This window comes from Balearica regulorum, chromosome 1 (genome assembly GCF_011004875.1).
Source record: "Balearica regulorum gibbericeps isolate bBalReg1 chromosome 1, bBalReg1.pri, whole genome shotgun sequence".
NCBI lineage: Eukaryota > Metazoa > Chordata > Aves > Gruiformes > Gruidae > Balearica > Balearica regulorum.
The window spans coordinates 122641284-122662836 of NC_046184.1; the positions used below are offsets into that span (position 1 = coordinate 122641284).

General features: G+C 41.0%; 1 protein-coding gene across 2 annotated transcripts in view; it reads left to right on the forward strand.

Moving 5' to 3' along the window:
- Nucleotides 1-21553, forward strand: part of EFHC2 (EF-hand domain containing 2) — a 66633-nt gene that overhangs the window by 16836 nt on the left and 28244 nt on the right. For both annotated transcript variants that reach the window (XM_075773541.1, XM_075773548.1), the window contains exons 4-7: nucleotides 6796-7019; nucleotides 9909-10160; nucleotides 11757-11867; nucleotides 12197-12335. In XM_075773541.1, coding sequence (XP_075629656.1) covers nucleotides 6796-7019; nucleotides 9909-10160; nucleotides 11757-11867; nucleotides 12197-12335 — 726 coding nt within the window. The remainder of the gene's footprint in view (nucleotides 1-6795; nucleotides 7020-9908; nucleotides 10161-11756; nucleotides 11868-12196; nucleotides 12336-21553) is intronic.

The following is a 21553-nucleotide window of genomic DNA, read 5'->3' on the forward strand; positions in this document are numbered from 1 at the left end:
TGAATTCAGACAAACCTCATCCTACTCCTGTCTGGCCAAACGCTTTCTCAAGACCTGAAGAAAAGCATGTTGGATCTCTTCTCCTGGGAATTTAGAAGTCACTTACCCTCTCCCTGCACTCATATGTGTGAGGCTGGAGACATCATTTGGCTTAGGTTTTCCTTGACTTGTGTGTCACAGGAGTGGGAGCAGCTGTTTCTGGATTTTGTGGCTTAGAAGAAATGACCGTTGACAAAGGAGATACAGTTAACCTGTGAGGCAGAGGGGATGTCTTTGAAAGGGAAGGTGGAAGCCAGGTTCATTAGAGCAGGATAATGCAAATTCAAAGGTGATTCCTTTGAATCTAGCTATAGGAATGAGTCATTTTCATTGTCTTTGTAGTATGGGTTGTGCAGGCTGCTCCTTCAGGCCTGATGTTCCCGGCAGTCTAGTCATGATCCTGTGGTGACAGGAAGGCTACAATTTCCCCCTTGTTCCTTGGTTGTATCTTGTGTTAATGATTGTTGGAGTCACTTTTGGTATTGGATCTTAAAGTAACTGAATAGAATTAAAGAAAACAAGAATTCTCTCAGTCTTCCATGCAAGGCTGTTTTAAGAGCCTGTACAGATTTGTGTGAGTACTTTATGTGGGATGAGTATACACAGTGTATTAAAAAGATGGGTTAAAAATAAATGTTCCAGGATCTCAAAAGTGCACTTTATTTATTTGTTGCTGGTACCTGGGCTGGTAAGGAAGCTCTGTATATTGATTGTGTTTAGGAAGGAAGAGATACGGTAGACTGAAAGGCCCAAGAAGTATTTCGGATGTGTTTAGGCTTCACAGTTGATGAGATGATCTGGAGCCTATACTTTATCATAAACATCTACATAAATATTCTTATTATACTATGATGTAGAGGGGAAAAGGTGGTGGAGATGCCTATCAGAGGATTCTTTACTCACATATATTTGGGCATTGACTTCATGCTCCATAACTGAAGAACAACCACAAACTTGTTTTACATTAATGGCACTAAATAGTTGTTGTTGGATATATGCAAGAGCAGTGTTTCTTAAAAAGGAATCTCAAACTATTAGCTGCTAGTCATACTCAATTTTCAATTAAAAATTGGCCTGTTGCCTCTTTTATTATAATTATATCTATCTATCTAACTATCTATATCTCTATCTTATATTATTCAAATTCCCTGTCCTGACTGGGAATTTGAACAGGGAACAACAGAAGTGTAACTGTCTGCATTGTGAAGGTGACAAACTGAAGCACAAAAGAATGAAAACCTTGCCCATGATCATGCAGAAAAGGTTGTAACAGGATGAGGAACTGAACCAAACTGAAGTTCAGGATCTTAACCATCATGCTGTCCTCTGCACATCTGCTGAAATACAACATTTCAGTTAATTAAAATGCCAGGGACTTATAGAGGAGAGTTCAACTGTAGGAGAGCTTGGGTTGTTGAAAGACAAACTGTGGGGATGTACGTGAAGAAAGAAGCGTGGGAACAACAGAAACAGGATAGGCTCAGTCTGTGTGGAGAGTTGCAATGGCAGGAAAGTGGTTGTGTAAAGGAGAAACAGCAAAAAACAGTGATGGAAAAAGTGAAATCGAACTGTTGAAGGCAGAAGGTGGTGGTAACCTTAACTTAGATGTTTACCCCAGTGGAAAAGATGTAAAGAAGACAGGTGAAATGGCTGTTCTCAGGAGTCGTCTTGAGAAGTAGATACAGCAGTGGTGGGGTAGATCAAAGGCAGGTGGTGTGGTAGATCAAAGGTAGATCTTCTTAGCTTGGCTGGTTAATGCCTTGAGGCCATGGGACTACCAGTGCTTGTGCCATAACCCACAAGTGAGAGCTTGATGGTCTGAATGGGTGTCGCTGGGCATGGTGGGATCAGAGAAATGAAGTAGTTTCCCACTGTACTCTCCGCTGTGGGTAGTACTTGTGACTTTACAGAAAAAAAAAAACTTGGAGAGGTTTACGGGCTGCAGGAAGATTTGGTGAAGGAACAGCTGTCAAAGAAATTAGAAGAATCTCTAACTTTGATTATGATTTTACAAAACTGAAACAAAATGGCTTCGTAAAAAAAAAAAAAAAGCCAGAAAATATTCTTTTACCATTGATCAAAATTTCAGAGTGACACAGTAAATGATCTGTGGGAAATGTATTTCAGTGACTTTAAAATAGTGCATTATGGAATTGGCTGCTGTACTTGGGCATGAATTTGGACAGATGGGGTTGCTACCAAATAATGGAAATTTAAACTTCATTTAATTTTGGAAACTGCCTTGCTATAGTTTGGACTTTGGAAAATACTAGAAACATTAGAAGAAATCTATACAAACAGGGAAATTCAATGCAAAACACAAAGGAATGCAGAGGCCAATCTGAACTTGAGAAAGCAGAATTAAAGCAAAAAAATACCAGGACAATCACACTGCAAAAAACTAGCTAAAGATAAGGGAGGACAGAGGGAAGAGAAGGACAGTAAACACAACCACATAACAAACTCCACTCTGTTCTCCCAGAACCAGAATGCTAATTATTCTTCCCATATAAAAAGAAATTCTTCCATAGAGAACCAGGCTAGATACGGCAGTGCAAGTGTTTTGTAGATCTAATTCCCAGTTAACAGGACTGTGGCTGGCTGATACTGTCTTATCAAAAGGTCATTTATGTCCCATGGGGTTGTGTGTAGCTTCCAGTGCAATCCAGGCCCTGCAAGCCAGAGCAGAGTGGAGGAGCTGGCTGGTTTCCCCAAGGTCAGCCAGCTGAAAAAGAGAGTGGAGCTGCCTGCTGGCTGGCTTCCCAAGGCCAACTGACTGAAGAAGAAAGTACAAGCAGGAAAGTGAAATTGCAGTCAGACCCTCCAATGTAGCTGATTATCTAAGAGTTTGAGACCTCCCCTGAGGCCTTGAAATAATTGTGATTTTGCTGTACTTAATGGTGGCCAAATCATGACCTTGCTGTGTTCTGAGATGGGTGAGTAAGTGCATGTAAGAAGCCCCCTTGTTTATTGGGGTGAACGCTCTGTGTTGCAGGAATAGCAGTGGTTGCTTCTCTTCCTTTCTGTGTAAGCAGTCAAAGAGTGTACGAACTCCAGGCATTACCTGTTCCTCTCCCCTCTCCAATGCACTCTTGAGTAGTGCAGAGGGAGTCAGAAAACTGTGCTGAGGAAATCCTTGGTACCACTTTATTTGTTCTGCAGAGCAGTGTAGCAGCAGAGACCAAATCATTTGCTGCCCAGCTCCATGAGCTGCCCCATAGTCAAAAGGCCTTCACTATTATTAAGGTCTCCTTAAGTTGCTGCTGTAGTTGCCAAATAATCAGAAGCCCTGAGAGAAAAGAAGATATGCTACAAATTACAGTGTGAGAACTTGATGCCACCACTGCTGTCAGAGAAAAGCAGTACCCCAACTCCCTTACAAGAGCACATTAGAGGAGAGCTTTAGCCTGACCAGATGCAAATATTTAAAATAATGCTTGGTAGTGTAGTAGGATAGCCTGCTCAATAAACTGAAAAAAGACAACAGAAACATCAAGAATAGCCACCCATCCTGAGAAACCTGAGTGTTGCACATGCCCAGATCCTCCTTTAACAACTTGTAGGAAATTTCTAGAAGTAGAAATGTAATTATTTCCAGAAGGAAGGACAATTTAAAAATTGCTGAGACCCAACCTCAGTTGATCAGGTTTTATTAAATTTCAGATTCAACAATGTAAAATGTATCCTCTGCATGTGTTGATACCTAATAAAAGGAGATAATATCTTTACAAGACATTTTCCATTAGGAAAGAAATTCTTATCACTCAGAACAAAATAGGCATGTGTATTATACTTTGAAAAGGGATATGAAAAACTAGTTGATGGCTTATTCATCAGTTCTGAGGTGTATATACCCTCAGAAAACACCTCATATTAGAAAATTGTCAACCATTATATTTTCACTAAAATGATGATTCAACAGAATTTGGATTTATTTGGAGAACTGTTCTGACTTAGCACATTATCTGTTGATTTTTGTAGGAGTGACCCAAGGATTAGCCCAAATCAGGTAACATTTTAAAGTATGCAGTTTTGTTAATGGTAATCCGATGCAGTTTTGCATCATGTTAAAATGTGTTAATTCCCATATTTTCTATCTAATATTTCCATGAGGATACATCTTAAATATGTGTATAAATATGTTTAAGCAGATAGAGCTTCCAATTTATTTTACAGTCAAAGGTCAGTAACCAGAATGTTGGATTTGGTACATGTGAAACATCAGGATACTGAATGGGTCTTAAATAATTATTTTAATGGGAACATAAAGAAAATCTGCTTTGTTGCTTTATTCCCCTGAAAAATTAAGGGGATGTTTTCATTGTAGGAGTTAGTTAGAATTTAACAAACAACTCTGATAATGTAGTAGTGGAAAGTATTTCATACAGATTAGTCTCTAGGGAAATAAAGTGAACAATAAAGAATTTCCACGGGCTAACTCAGAAATAAAGCTCTTCAAACACCAAACAAAACCACACAGTGATATCTTTCTCCCTCCTCCTCTGCCTCTCTTCATACCTTCTCTCCCCATGCCCCCCTCCACCCCCGCCTATCCCCAAAACAAAATAGCGGTGCTGGAAAAGCATCAAACGGGACTCAGTGGGAAACACTACCAGATGCACAGCTGAAGGGCACTGGGAAGTGATCCAGTTCTGTAGCGAGAGATAATGATATAGACCTTTAGATAATTGTGTCTAATAAACTATTACTGTAGTAGTAGGTTAGTACTGGAACTATTTTTAGTTTTGGAATTTTTGTGTGTTTACTGTAGTTGTCTTAAAGTTGCATCTTTTATAATTACGGTAATTTTAAACTGTTGGGAACCTGTAGTGGCAAGGAATTATTATAATAGTATGGGTTAGTGGTTCCTGTCTGGTCTTAGCCAGTGAGTATCCGCATTATAAGGCTGGTGTTACAGAGATGTCTAGGTTGGTAAGCACAGCAAAAAGCCTGAGGTTGAAGACTGGACCCTCTTTTTATTCTCTGCAGGGTATATTCACACAACTATGTGAAGGTATTGATGTCGCAAAACTTTCACTGTTGTCCTTTTTGTTTTGTCATAATGTTGAAAAAAAGAGTTTAGTCCCAGCTATGCCAATCTGCTGTTCTTTGTGAACTTCACTCAGAAAAAAACATAGCTTGTCATACATGCAGCTGCACACCTTTCTTTAATGTATGCGTTACATACTTGCTTAAACTACTGAGGCTGTAGCTTCTAAGTTGCTTCTCAAATACTTGTAGTATCACAAAATCATTGAGGTTGGGAGGAATATCTTAAGATTCTGTAGTCCACCCCATCCTGCTCCAAGCAGGATCAGCTACAGTCAGATGCCCAGGGCCATGTCCAGTTGAGTTTTAAGTATCTCCAAGAATGGAGACTTCACAACATTTTTGGGCAGCCTGTTCCAGTGTTTGATCAGTAAAATCCAGTGTTTCCAGTAAAAATATTATCTGCTTTTATTAGGTATCATTGTGCCTGATCAACACATGTAGAGGATACATTTTACATTGTTGAATCTGAAATTTAATAAAACCTGATCAACTGAGGTTAGGTCTCAGCAATTTTTAAATTGTCCTTCCTTCTGGAAATAATTACATTTCTTCTTCTAGAAATTTCCTACAAGTGTTTCCAGTGTTTACACAGTAAAAAAGTGTTTTCTTGTGTTCAGATGGAATTTTCTCTCTTCTAATTTGTGCCCATTGCCTCATGTTCTGTCAGTGGGCACAACAGAGGAGAGCCTGGCTCTATCTTCCTCATTCTCTCCCATCGGGTATTTCTAAACTGATAAGTTTACCCCCCAAACCACCTCTGTTCCAGGCTGAACAGACCCAGCTCTTTCAACCTTTCCTCATATGAAAGATGCTCCAGTCTTAATCAGCAGCAGTGAGAACTTTTGAAGCATTACCCAATTCATCAATGTGTTTGTGAGTTTTCAACTGATAGACCAATAGCAGATTCCTTCTCTTTTAATGTGGTGTATGTAAACAAATACAATGCTCTCAGAATAACAGTCCTTGACTGTCAATAAGAAAATTTAAGTATGTACTTACTTTAACAAAGTTAAAATGTCTCTCTCTCTTCTTCTCCTCCCCTCTCTTCCTCTTTCCTTTGAAAAGTGTTCCTGTTAGACTAAGGAAGCTCAGTTGAATGCGCCTGCCTCCATGCTTGATAGGTCCCACTTTTTTCCTTGGTAAGGCAGGTTTTTTCTCTAACCTTAGTTACATATGGCTCTCCTCACCCTGCAGAGCATATGGAGAAATCTTACCCCTCCCATGCACCCCACCACATCCTTTTTGCACAACTTTTTGTGTATTTTTTAAAAAAAGAAAAATGAATGATACTAATGAAAACTGGAGACTGCTATTGCTTTTCAGAAAAATTGAAAAAGACATCTCTTCTTAGTGAGAGCAATGTCTTTGCTATTCTCATTGAAAAAATACTAACCTGCTATGTTTGCACCAACAAATGTGAATTTATTCCAGTGGTTTCCTGTTTGCTCCAGAAGGTGGTAATATTCTGTATTGGTTTCTGTCAAATACTAGAACTTGAGATTCTGATGCTAGGTGTAAAATATTGTTGTTAATAAAAAGGATCCTCTTACCTAATAGTTCTTTTGCTGAATGAAGGATAATTTTGTTTGTCCTATATGGCTTCATCTGTTTTGGTCATATCAACGTAGAAAATTAGCAAGTCTGTAAAGTGATCCTTAGAGCAAAGGATATTCACTCTATGAATTTGTTCTTATTCTTTTACAGGAACTATTGTTCGACGGCATCGGATTCCACTTCCACCACCTCATGAAGATCAGTTCTATACTATAGATCATTTCAATATCAACATAGAAGTAATCCTTTATGCCCGAAGATATAAGATTATAGATTGTGACCAATTTACAAAAAATTTCCTGAGGAAGATGGGAGTTAGATTAAATACTCCTACAAGTCGTCCAGATGATCCATACACCAAAGAACGGCAAAAGGTCAGATGAGGCAGCAATAGTGAAAACTTGATGTGAATAAAAGTGCCATTGCTATTAGTGATATGCATTATATAAAATATTTCTCTAATAGCAAATCAAAAGTATGTATATGTAGCTATTTCAACGTAATGAATTGCAAGAGAAAACTTGCTTTTAAAAATTCTGTTACGTGGCTCATTGTACTAACATTTACTATAACAGTTACTATTTGTAACTAAGTCCCAAACATAACTGATTTTCTCTTGATGTGTTCACACACCTTTTGAAACAGAACAAAATTAATTGGTAAAAATAAAATAAATCTTCCCATTTTAAACAGAAAAGAAAAAAAAAAAGGACCTGTTATATGTTCTACTTATGATTTTGCTTGAGCTAATTTATTGGTGATAAACACTTTTGAAGCATTTTAAAAAAGATCTAATTGGAATTGTGGTTCAAGCACATCCATGGCTTCCTGCAGACTCACTTACTTGGTCTATTCATGTCATCCTTCATCTCTACCCCACATGTTATTAACAGCTCTTTGCATGTGTAAGGCAAGTTCTGCGGCCACAAAGAACCCAGCACTCTGCAGTTTGAAGACTTGTGAGATTTTATTTGAACGCAGTTCCCTCTTTTATGAGTATATGGGAACAAATACACACCTCCTCTAAAAATCTCACTCGCAGCTCCTAAATGCTATGTGGATTCCTCTCTGCAGGATTTGAGGTCTTTTCTCTGGGAATAGTAGTGGAAGTGATGTTTTCTGCAGGGGATAATCACAGTTTCTTTCACTTCTGTTTTTCTTGATCAATATGAGTGCAAATGGCACTGTATTTTAATTTTGACCTGACTGTTAGGACTCTTGGCCCGCGATATGCAGTCTGTTGTGATAGATCCAGCCTAGTACTCTGAAAGCAACAAATACTACATGTGTCTGTTGCATTCAACTTAATCCTCCTATTGAGAAAACCGCTGCAGCTCTCTAGCAGCAAAAATGAAAGGTAATTATGACTGAGATGTGTAGGACCATTTGCATGTCTTTGAGGCACTCTCAGGCTGACGTGTTGGTTTCATTTCATTCATGCTTTCAGGCATTTTGCACTCCCCCAGTGAAAGCCGTATTTGTAATATGTCTCCTGGTTCTGCATAGGGATGACTCAGGCTGGCCATGGGTTGCTTTTCCCTTACTCAGGCCCTGTAGGTAACAAGTGTGTCTTAACACATGCTGAGTTGTCTTGATACTGGCAGACTGTGTCAACATTATATGTGGTACTCCATAATCTTAGATGTTTTTTTTTTTGTAAAAACAACAAGCAAAACATTCAAGTATTGTGCATATTGTGTGCCTAAAGAGAATGGAGAGGGGAGAAAGAGGTTTGAGAAATAAGAGCATCAGAAGACCTAAAATTACTGCAGTCTATGTCTTAATATTCTCAATTGTTGAGAAGTTACAGAAAAGTTATCTAGAAAATTCTGGCTGCTTTATGCTCTCACTTTCCTGTGACTAATTTGTGGAAGGTAATTTTTTTATTTATTAAGGGTGGATTGTTCTGGACTGCTTTGAGCAAAATTAAATCAGTTTGCACCAGACTCCTAATAGATGGCCAGAAAATGAAGGTATAGAGGAAAGTAAGGAATGTGATGAGGTAGAAAATGAGACCAATGAAAAATGTAGCAAACCCCTTAGATTCATATTTTTGTATTGTTGGAGATGATATCCCATGGATGATGATGTTATCTGGCTCTGTGGCTGTATTTGGTTGCTCATGGCATCTTCAAGGGTCAGGAAGGAGGAAAGATAGTACTGGGATTGTAAATACTTGAGTTGTAGCATTGTAAGCATGATGATGCCTGAAATGGAAAGAGTGCTGCAGATCAGCAGGGACATTGGCAGGCAAAACCTGGTTCTGCTCTCCTTATTTTAAGATTTGATGCTCTGAAAGAATGGGCCTTTTCCCTCTCAAATTTTTAAGACCAGAAGAGGTGTCAGTGGATAAATAGAAATTTAGACAATGATATAAATTGCCCATAGTCAACAGTTCTTTCTCTTCAGACAGTTCAGCTTACATTGTCTCATTGACACCTGTCACCGTTCTTCTTTGGAAGCAATTTTGTAGATTAAAAAGATTGTCTTGCCCCTTTAACTCACTTTGGACATGATGGCTTTTGACTTCATATTCATGACCCAGTTCAGGTCACCATTTAGATATGTGACTGTAACTTGCAGTATGTAAATGCAGTCCTCAGACTGGATCATCATCTTGGGATCCAATTTAATGCAGTGCTACTGGTTTTGCAGCAACCATGACTGTAGATAGCATCTTGTCATAGATCACATCAGCTGGAATATATCTTTAGTTGGAGATTTGATATTCCTTTTTAGACCTATGGGTGTATACTTGAGAGGAGAGCATACATACCCAGTACCTGCCAACTGTATGACATGAATCAGAAGTTAATTAACTATATTTTAAAGCTATAAGAAAGAAAACACCAAAGGGAAAAGGAAGAATTAATTCTTTATACCACATCATTTATAAAAAATAATTTTTAAGGAAGTAAATCAGGAAGGGTGGTGCTATTTGGAGTTGTAGTCATCCAATTACCGTAGGCAATTTGTTGAAAATGTAAGCTGTACTATAAATAATTTAACAACTCTCTGAGCTGAAGGACCTTATTGCAAGAACAACAAGGATCAAAACCAATACAAAATTGTTTTTCTTTATTTTCTGAGGGCACAACAACTCTGTAAATAGTTCTTTGGTAATGGCATAAATAGTGTTTCATGCATTGTAATTGTGTGGTGTTATCTGAAAATCCTAAAAGCATGTTCTAAGAGTAGATGGTACCCTGCAGTTTGGTATCCTGTTTTTAAGAGCAAATAATTAATTTCTCCTTTATCTGCAGATTCTGGATAGTATGAAGCCATTGCGCCCTTATGAGCGCATTGACACTTTGAAACAATTTCTGGAGCATGATGGACATGTTTTGCGTTTTTTCTGTGTGTGGGATGACCCAGAATCCATGTTTCATGACCCACGGGAACTTGTTCTGCACTATTATTTGTCCGATGATACTATTGATATAAAAGAAATTACACCAGTAAACTCGGGCCGGGATGCAGTTCCACTTTTCCTCAGAAGAGATAAGCTGCCAAAGGTAAGGAATGAAAATTACAGCTTATTTCAAATTCTTCCACTAATCAAGAAATATTAAATGCCTTGTTTTGAAAATCCTGTATTAGGATTGTAATGATATTTAGAAAGTGTTATCAGAGTATTAATCATACTTGCACTATTTAGGTTTTGCACACATATTCATATAATAACTTAATAAGTGATGGAAAAAATAAGTTTAGGCTTGTCATACTTAAATTAAAAGGAGAGAGAATTTAGGCAGAAAGTTATCCTATGATTTCCTTTCTCCCATATTAGTGTATTAAGGTAAATGTATTAATACAGCTCTGCAGTAATGGAAGTCCAGAAAATTAATTAGTATTGATAGATAAACTAATGTAAAACTGAGGTGAATTCAGATTTGATCCATATGGTTTATATTTGGAACCTTTGGAAAAGTCCAGTTTTAGTATTCCATAGCATTACTTCTTTGCAGCAAATCTGACTGATTTCTTAAAACTGAGTTCCTAAATTTGGGACCTTATGCAAAGCTAGTTAATATCAACAGGATTCCATGAATAAGCTTTTTCAGGCATTAATCAGGTGCTTGTTTGAGAAGGCTCCTCTCAGAGAAATCTTCAAGGGGTTTGAGTCCTCTGTAACCTATTATGATTATAAAATTAACGAGCTGGATGCACTTCTGTATTGCTCCAGACAGATCCTGATGATATAATAACAGTCAACCCACAGATGGAGTAAAACACTGGGGAATCTTCTCCCTCCTTTCCTTCTCATACTGGCAATCTATTTGTGATGCCATAGATGTACATGAGATTTTGTAGTAAAAACCTAACAGCAAAATAATGCACTTTTCTCACCTTGTTGCATCCTGTGTTCTGAGATGCTGATTTAGCAGTGGCTCTATGTTAACAGACCCCTTCTACCACTGAAGTACATGTTGCAATTTTAAGGGCTGTCATCTTCCTCTGAATTCAGTGGAAATTTTGAGGACAGCAGTGAAGGTCAGTCAGAAGTTGGGGTGTCAGGGAAAGTGGTATGACAAAATAACCCACTTTGGTTACACTGCATCAGCAGCTTGTTCATAATTTAAAAAAATGTAATGTGTTTGCGTATTACATTTGATATTACTGGGATAAATTACTATTGTAATTTTGAGACTTAAAAAGGAAACAAAAATGCTATAACAATATTGCCAATAGAATCATGCTGACTTGAATCCCCTGTATTTGTGTGGTGGTTAGCACAGTAGAACCAACCCTAGGTGGTTCTTTGCATGTTTTTGTAATTATTACTGATCAAAATAATAGCCTTTAGAGCAGATGTTGACAAGGATGTGGTACTTTGGATGTTCTGACCTTTGCTTTCTGTTTGCTTCCAAGAAAAAGGAGACTTTACTTTTGGCTTCTGAATGCTTCTTCTGGCATACATCCTGAGTTTTGACATATACACTGGCTTTTAGGTTCGGAGGTGTAATCTTGCCTTAGAATTTACTAAAAATTCTCCTAAGAAAATACAACATAACAGTCAGTCTGTAAAAAACCTGCTAGTTCCACGGTAACTGAGTTCTCTTTCTCCACTGTTAACTGCATTTCTTAAGAGCTGGTCTCTTTTCTTGCAGTATGCTCCCACTGGGCTGTATCAGCCGGGCACAATCACCAGTCGTACTGTTCTCAATGTGTTTGGAAAGTTAGTAGGAAACAGAGGCCGTTACATTCTGGACAATCGTAAGGTTAGATGTTATTGAATGCATCCAGCTGTTGAATGTCTTTATAGTAGTTTTTGTAATTTCTGTGTGTGTTATCTTCTACAACAAAAAGAGTTATTTATAAAATTGTTTTGCCGTTGGAGAATAGCTCAAATGAAAACTACTGAGATTTACAGTATGTAAATTCTGCATTTGTGAAAGTGAGGTAGCTTAGCATGGGGTGAAAAATACTTGCAAATGGACTATGAAGGTTATATTTTAAATCACATGCACTTAATGACCTAGATTTTAAGAAAAGTTCTAGGATTCTGAGATTTATAGAGCTGCTGTATAAATGTTCCCTCTTTTATTAGACAGGAGCAGTGCATCAAGAATTTTACAGAGACAGTGACCTGAAAATAGGGGCAGTAATTAATGTTTGGGGAAGGAAGATAACACTCTGTGATTGTGATGAATTCACTAAAGAATATTACAGGACAAAGTATGGAATCAGTAAGTAGTGATAATTATCCTTTCCTTATGAGGCTTTTTATACTTCTGAGTTTGACAGACCTGTCTTCGAATTTTATTACTGACAAAACATGTTCATTAAAACCTTTAGCAATAACAATCTGTTGTAGGCTGTTAGTGGCAAAGCAGTAATTTTGCAGGTGATCCAGAAGGGCTTTCTTATATGTTACTCCATTGAAAACTAACACGTAGTGTACATGTTCTGTTCCTAACTGCCTCTGTTTTAAAATCAGAATGACAAAATAGTCATATGGATAGACTGCCAAGTCGCTTCTCCCCTTCCCCCTCCCATTCCGATAGCTGTGTTTGCAGTCAGAAAATAATAAAGAGCATGTAGTGAGTGGGTAAGTAGAATGAGCTCAATTATTCCCCATTATACTATGCTTCATTTTATACGGATGTCAGAATCCTCACGTAATAAGATTTTCTGACACAACAGTAGTAGTCTATCACATTATTGGTTTTTACAATGCAGTTGTATTCTGGACCATTAGAGTATGTATCTTGTGAAGTTTCAGCACTGAATTCTGGAAACATTTAGCAACTATGGCCATAATGGAAAAGCATTTTGGAAATGTATAACAATAGGGACTTTTCGTTTATCTGTCCCTGAATTCCCTCAGTCAAACTTGCTAATGGTTGTATTATGGACATCTTCCTGCAATAACAGCTCAGTTAATTTCTGGCAGTTTATTCATTCAGTAAATATAGCTCAGTGTCTGTTCAGAGATGGTTGGAAAAATCCTACTATGGCCTTTCTCTGACATTTTGAAACAAAGTACCCAGATAGACTATTTCTTTCAGCTCTATTTGTGATCAGATAGAGTGTAGGTTGTGGATCAAAGCTTGTCTGTTGCTTTGGGGGAATTAAATGACATAGTGCTGCCATTACAAGACTAAATTTCTTAATTGGCAAAACACATCTCATTAGGACTTTCTAAATAATAGCTTGGCATGTCTGTACCAAAATAAATCTTTTCTTATACTAGCCAGTGTGTGAGGAAGCCATATTCAATAACCATAGTATTATCTATAATAATAGTGAGTCTAAGTTTGGGTGCAAAACAGGGGGTTCTTCCCTGACAATTTTTTCAGCCAAGACTGCTGCCGTTGTTTGGCAGCAATATCCTGTGTCTGAGCAAAATATCCTGGAATAATGAATGGGGATTTCTTACTCATGGCAGGCAATAAATGAAATGCAGCTGACCATTCTGTATCAACCAAGCGTCACGCAAATGCAAAGGCTCTTCCCCTCCTATAATGCTGGTTCAGTAATTACTGGTTATATCTCTGGATGTTAAAGTTAGGTGGTTTGCAAGTTAGGAGATGTCAGAAGTTCCTGATGTGCAGAATTCTAGAAAATTGGGACCACAGGTGATCTAGTCCGTTCCCATTGTTCTGAGGCAGGATATACATAGATTGTCACTGAGTGATGTTTGTATAGCCTTTATCAGCATCCCGCAGTAGAGGAGATTTCTTTGCCTCCTGAGGTATCCTGTCCTAACCTCATAGTTAGAAATGCTGCTTAATAGCTACTCTGAAGCTGGTTTGTGTAGACTGAGAGAGTAGCTTTTTTGTTTTACCTTTGTTGGACAAGGAGAACAACTGCTCAGTATCCTCTTTTTATAACAACCCTGTACATATTTGGACACTATTCCAATACACCATCTTACCACCCTACCCACCTCCCAGGCCATCTGCTGCTAGGGAAAACCTTTCAGTCTTTCTCCATAGTCCATTCTTTTATATCTGTGATATTTTTTCTGTTTTTTCTCAGTGCTCCCTCCAGTTTCTCTGCCTCCTTAACATGAAACACATGAAGATGTGTGGTCTCAGCTCTGGCTGAGACTTTCAGGAAACTGGAAAGTGTTTTGTACATACCTTTAAGAAAACATGATGGCAGAGACCGTGGCTAACACACAAAAAACATCCATCTTAATGCAGCCTGTCTTGTTCACAGAAAATACACACCTTCTTAGAGCTGAGAGATTCACACATTTTTTTGTGAAATTCTTTCCTGTTTTCTCTGTCAGGACTGAAAAAGATGTAGGTATGACTTTTTTTACTAGAAGGGACTAGGAGTAGAATCAGAGTGGTTTTTTGCTTAGAAGCAAGTTTTGAGAGAGAAAGGGTGAGGGCTCACCTTTTTTTCTTAGTGAGTTACAAATTTTCTTTGTGTCTGATGGATGTACAAGCTACTCTCAGTGGGCTCAGTCCCACAAAGTGCCCGGCATTCTGCTCCCATCCAATTAAACACTGAAACGTGCTTAATTGCAGTTTGAATCCAGGGAGACCATTTACTTGAGTAAGAGTAAGCAAGTGGATAAATTAGTTCTTACATCAAAGCACAGTGCTCAACACCTCACAGCATCAATCCAGCTGTTTGTTATTGTGTTTTCACATTACTCCCCTTCAATTTATACTCTTCTGCCAAAGCCATTAAAGGGGCCGAAATTTATTTTTGACTCTGCAGTTTCAGCATAAGTTGCTTGCCAGTGGAATTTGCCCTTTAGGAGAATTAAGGGCAGTTTAGATTTCCCTTGAAGTGCATGATTATGGTATCTGATATATTTCCAATGTTGGTTTTGCCTGTTTTACTTTTTATACTGTTTGTGAAAACCAAAGGAGAGCTTTTCCATGGGTAAACAATAGCTTATGCGCTTCAATAGGAAGCTAATGACATTACTGTCATCTAGCAGTGCTATGAATGCAAGAGAAAATGCCTTAATGTGTGATATTATCTGTCCAGACTTGCTAGTGCAGCCTTAGAGGAGGAGAAAGATATTCTATAGCCATGTAAATGTTTTGGTCACCCAGCTGAAACGTGAAATACGCTGATGTGCAGTGTGGGGGAGCTGATACTTGTTCTTCTCACTAAACACAGTATCTCAGCACAGGGCTGAGTATAAAGCATAGAGTTGAATATAAAGTGTTCTTTTTTAAATAACAGATTGTTCCTGAAGGAACAAACCCAAATCAGCTTTCTTACTGATTTTTACTCAATGTCCCGGCACCTCCCAATCCTGTTACGCCTTTTCGCAGCACCCTGCGATCCCTCTCCTGTCCCAGCTCTCCTCGCCCTCCCACCCCCTCATTTCTCAGGCTCCCTCTCTGACCTGCTGCCTGGGCAGAGCAGCGTGCAGGGTGATCGGCTGGCCGGTACATGTGTGATTTTGGCCAGGCAGCTGCTGCTGGATAACAGCTGACTTCTTGCTTTTCCCTCAGTGGGGGCATTAAAGCCTGCTGCCAATTTTCACTAGACTCATCAGAGATCAGAGTCTCTCTGGCGTCTAACCTCTCTGCTACATGTGGTGGAGACTCAGCAGCAGCTTCTAAATATACTTTGTGCATTTACAGATGCCTTTTTTCCTCAGGTAACTGGAATAATCATGAAGTAAGACTCTGTAAAAGGAGATTTTCTTTGAATTGGAATAAACACCATCATGTTTTAGCTGCCTGGATGGTTCTATGAGCACTAGATTTTCTTTAATCCTGCATATAAAAAGTGTGAAGATGGTGGTATTGCCTTCTTATTTTACTTCTTGCCTAAATTGTGAGACAGACTCTCACAAAAACCAGATCTCAGCTGTTTGTTATACATCTCCTCTTATGTCTAGAGAACATCACATTAACAATGTCATCCTTCCAAGTTATTGCCACCTCTTATGTTGTCCAAGGCTAGCAGGATTTCTCTCTCCTTTTCTTGACTGTAATGCTCGGAGGTGTCTGTCCTCTTCCTCTGAAGGTAGAATTTCTTGCCTGCCTGCTATATACTGATATTCACTATGGTTATCGCTCTAATCCAATTATTGGCTGGATGGTTGCACTCAAAGAGTTGTGGTCAACAGCTCAATGTCCAAGTGGAGAACAGTGACGAGTGGTGTTCCTCAGGGGTCAGTACTGGGACCGGCACTGTTTAACATCTCTGTCAGAAACATGGACAGTGAGATCGAGTGCACCCTCAGCAAGTTTGCCGACGACCCCAAGCTGTGTGGTGTGTTCAACATGCTGGAGGGAAGGGATGCCATCCAGCGGGACCTTGACAGGCTGGAGGGGTGGGCCTGTGTGAACCGCATGAAGTTCAACAAGGCCAAGTGGAAGGTCCTGCATGTGGGTCGGCGCAATCCCAAGCACAACTATAGGCTGGGCGAGGAATGGATTGAAAGCAGCCCCGAGGAGAAGGACTTGGGGGTATTGATTGATGAGAAGCTCAACATGAGCCGGCAGTGTGCGCTTGCAGCCCAGAAAGCCAACCGTGTCCTGGGCTGCATCAAAAGAGGCGTGACCAGCAGGTCGAGGGAGGTGATCCTGCCCCTCTACTCCGCTCTTGTGAGACCCCACCTGGAGTACTGCGTCCAGCTCTGGGGTCCTCAGTAAAAGAAGCTGTTGGAGCGAGTAAAAAGAGCTGTTGGAGCAAGTCCAGAGGAGGGCCATGAAGATGGTCAGAGGAATGGAGCACCTCTCCTATGAAGACAGGCTGAGAGAGTTGGGGCTGTTCAGCCTGGAGAAAAGAAGGCTCCATGGAGACCTAATTGTGGCCTTCCAGTACCTGAAGGGGGCCTACAGGAAAGATGGAGAGGGACTGTTGATCAGGGAATGTAGTGACAGGACAAGGGGTAATGGGTTTAAGCTGAAGGAGGGTCGATTTAGATTAGATGTTAGAAAGAAATTCTTCACTGTGAGGGTGGTGAGGCACTGGAACAGGTTGCCCAGAGAGGTTGTGGATGCCCCATCCCTGGAAGTGTTTAAGACCAGGTTGGATGAGGCTTTGGGCAACGTGGTCTAGTGGAGGGTGTCCCTGCCTGCAGCAGGGGGGTTGGAACTAGATGATATTTGAGGTCCCTTCCAACCCAAACCATTCTTTCACTCTATGATTCTGTATGTAGCACTTGACTCTTCCTTGAAACATGGTTTTATTTAACATATGAGAGTTTTCCTATAGTTCTTTTACTGAGGGCAGAAGGTAATCTTACAATGTATGCCAAAATCTTATAATGTGTATTGAAACTGAAAGCAGACAAGCTCATTTGAGCTGGTTTAATGCTGCCTCTGTGACAACAAATTCTTCTTGAGGAATTTAGTTTTTCTCACTGAAAAGGCTATGCTATCTTCAAATTGTTTATATGCTAAAGATGTGGCTGGAGCCATTTTGTTTCTTTCTGTTCCCAGTGCTCCTTCAACTCTCACTCAGGTTTTGATGTTGTGAGAAAAAGTTACTGGTATGTGATACATGTTTGACAGACTAGGTGAAATAAACCCCCTAGTGCCAGCCCATCTCCCACTAGGCATCAAATGAGACAATAACAAGGGGTGAAACTGTCCAAGGGGAAAATATCTGTGCTGTTCTTTCTGGAAGTAGAAATTTGTAATCCCGGACTTTCAATTTACCCTCTACCCACTGTAAATTCGCACTGAAAATGTTACAGCCTGGAAGAAGAGAGCATTGATTCCTTTTCCAGACTGGACAAAGGTAGTTTTCTTAAGAAACAGTGCTGACCTTGAGAGGAGTGTGTTTTATGTGTAAGTGCAAGTTGTCTGTCTGATTCTACCCTAATGGTGTGCGGCAAAGCAAAGATGAAATGAGTTTTGAGCTTGGGTATAGCTATTAGTCTACTGCACCGAGCTGGCTGTTCCAAAGGTGCAGAAATTAATTTTTAACTGATTTTGTAAACTGTATTTCCCCATGGCAATTTCTTTCTGAATTTCCTCATTCACAGGAGACAATCTGAGTATATAATCCTTTAAAATCCTGGAAACTGTAGGTGGCACAAGGCTGGATGTTTGCGTTGCTCTCTTCAGTGACTCTGAATGAAGTGAGGTCATTTTACATTGGGGAAAGCATGGGAACCAAAGCACTGAACTTATCTTTGGACTTTGTTTACACCAAGTTTGGGTTATGAGCGATTTAATATACTCTCTGGGGCTAACACAATATTCCTCTTAATTTGTAGTTTCCTTGCAGTTTATGTATCTAACTTTCATCCATATGTGCTGAAGTACATACAAAGGGAAATGCTTTAGCATTTGTTAATCTGCCTTACGCGTGAGTGTTAATGTGCATACACTGTGACCTGCATGTAAAGACATTAGCTCGTCTTTTGAGTTTATCGGTGCAACTGAGCACCCTGGCTTCCCAAACTCTTTTGCCAGGCAGTGTATTATTTGCAAACCGTGCAAAGAGAAGGGCGTTTGTCTCTGCTAAAATATGCTGGTACAAACCTCCGGACTTTGAGGGAGAAAATATTAGTGCAGATTAACGCAGCGCATAATGAAAAAAAAACAAAAACAAAACAAACCAACAACCAAAACCCAACAAACCATTAAGGTTTATAAACAGCATCAAGAGCCCGAGTTTGGCCCTGAGCGCAGGAGCGCGCGGTCGTGACCTGCCGCGGGGGCGCTAGGTGGCGCTGTGGGAGCGCGGGAACCGCCCGCGGCTCCTTCCGTCACGCCGTGACTGAGCGCACATCAGCTCCGCACCTGTGAGGGGGTTCTCTCCGTCATCCGCACGTGTCGGTTTGCACACTCCGCGTTCGTTGCAACAAGAATTGCGTGCGTCAGTTACATAAGATGGCACACTGAAAGCGTCTCGAGAGGCAATTTTGTCACAAGCAGTTTTTAGAATATGATATTTTGGTGCATGTTTACATGTACACTTACTCTTTCATGGTGAAGATTGCTTGGAAAATTTCTGAATGGACTTTTATTTTGCATGTGGGCTTGGCTTTTTACTTCTGAGTCACAGAAAGGGCACCTTTAGTTTTTATGGAGGAAAATGTTGGCATGGTTTTGCAAACCCCCCTTGTGACTGATTTGGGTGAAGGTATTAGCTTTTCAAGTCAGACCATGTTCTTCTAAGAGGTAAAGGCCGAGGGAGATTTCATTTTGTTTTCAAGATAAAGAAGAACTTGGATATCTGAATTCTTTCTATATTTTTCAACTTCATACAGCTGTTAGGCAAGTCAGATTTTGAGAGAGTATGGTGCTTTGATCTTTGGATATAGCCATGTTTAAAACATTTTAACCAATTCAGAAGATGTTCCAAGTGACAGCAGTTTTGTCATTCTCCTCTATTTGCACTGAAACCCATGCTACAAGTTTAGATTATTCATCTCTCTTCAGTGCTAGGTAGAAAAGTTAAGTTTTAAAGAAAAAATGTTTATTTCATGGGCTCCACTTCTATACACCGGTCACTTAGCTAGTTTGCCTCATGTGTTTATCTTTCACTTCCTAGCACAGCGTGGCAAGATGACCCTGGCTGGAGGCCAGGTGCCCCCTAAAGCCACTCTATCACCCCCCTTCTCAGATGGGCAGGGGAGAGAAAATATGACGAAAGGCTCATGGGTCGAGATAAGGACAGGGAGAAATTACTCACCAATTACTGTCACGGGCAAAACAGACTCAACTTAGAAAAAATTCATCTAATTTATTACCAAGCAAAACAGAGTAGAGTGAGGAAAAATAAAACCAAATCTTAAAACACCTCCCCCCACCCCTCCCTTCTTCCCGGGCTCAACTTCAATCCCAAATTCTCTACCTCCTCCCCCTGAGTGGCACAGGGGAACGGGGAGTGGGGGTTGTGGTCAGTTCATCACATGTTGTCTCTGCTGCTCCTTCCTCCTTGGGGGCAGGACTCCCCACATTCTTCCCCTGCTCCAGCGTGGGGTGCCTCCCACGGGAGACAGTCCTCCACCAACTTCTCCAGCATGAGTCCTTTTCATGGGCTGCAGTTCTCCATGAACTGCTCCAGCGTGGGTCCCCCATGGGATCACAAGTCCTGCCAGCAAACCTGCTCCAACATGGGCTCCTCTCTCCACGGGGCCACAGGTCCTGCCAGGAGCTTGCTCCAGCGTGGGCTTCCCACGGGGCCACAGCCTCCTTCGGGTGTATTGGGCATGGGGTCCTCCACAGGCTGCAGATGGATATCTGCTCCACCATCATCCTTCATGGGCTGCAGGGGTACAGCCTGCTTCACCCTGGTCTTCTCCATGGGCTACCAGGGAATCTCTGCTCCGGTGCCTGGAGCACCTCCTCTCTCTTCTTCTTCACTGACCTTGGTGTCTGCAGAGTTGTTTCTCTCACATCTTCTCACTCTTCTCTGGGTGCAAAAACTGCTCCTATTTTTTTCCCCTTCTTCCCAGAGATGTTACCACCATGGCTGATAGGCTTGACCTTGGCCAGCAGTGGGTCCATCTTGGAGCCAGCTGGCATCAGCTCTGTTGGACATAGGGGAAGCTTCTAGCAGCTTCTCACAGAAGCCACCCCTGTAGCCCCCCTGCTACCAAAACCTTGCCATGCAAACCCAATACACTCAGCCAGCTCTCTGTTCTTCAGGACAGCATCTCCAGCCCACCCAGGTGTGGAGGTGATGCAGCTTAATACAGGCAGTGCCACACCAATTGGACCGCAGTTTGCTCTGACCTTCTCATTGCACCCATGTCAGTGCAGGAAAGGCCCTGTGGGTTGGAGGGGGCAGCAAGCTGAGCTTGGGGCCACAACACAGAGGGCTAGCTGAAGCCTGGGCTGCCCAAAAAGTGGGCAAGGAAAGTGACTATCCCCCTCTGCCTAGCGCTCGTTAGACCTCATCAAGGTACTGTGTCCCCTTTTGTGTCTGCCAGGACAGGAAAGACATGGACATGCCAGGGCGAGTTCAGGGGAGGCCCCAGGATGGTCAGGGCTGAGGAGCGCCCCAGGGAGCAGGGCTTGCTCAGCCCAGGAGGGGCCCTGAGCAGCTGCCTGCATCCACCCACGGGGAGGTTGCTGAGACCAGGCAGCCTGGCTCTTCACAGGGATACACAGCAGAAGGGCATGAAACAACATGCTTTAGTGGAAACAAGAGGCTCAGGGTCGAATATCAGGAAGAACTTTCCTCTCTGGGGCAGGCTGCCAGGGCAGGCTGTGCAGGCTCCATCCTAGGAGGTGTCAAGCCCCAACTGGACACAGCCCTGAGCAGCCTGGTCTGGCCTGGGGCTGACCCTGTCCCAAGCAGGAGACCACACCAGAGACCTCCTGAGGTCCCATCCAACCTGAATTAACCTGTGTTCCTATGATTTATGTCTTTATTTGCCTCGGGTCTGCCCATTGACTTTCTTCCATATACAAGTTACTTTCTCCCTCTCACCTTTTCCATTTTCCATTAACCTTATTTAACCAACAGACTGTATTACTCTGTTGAAGTTTTATGTGAAACCTAGTGGCAA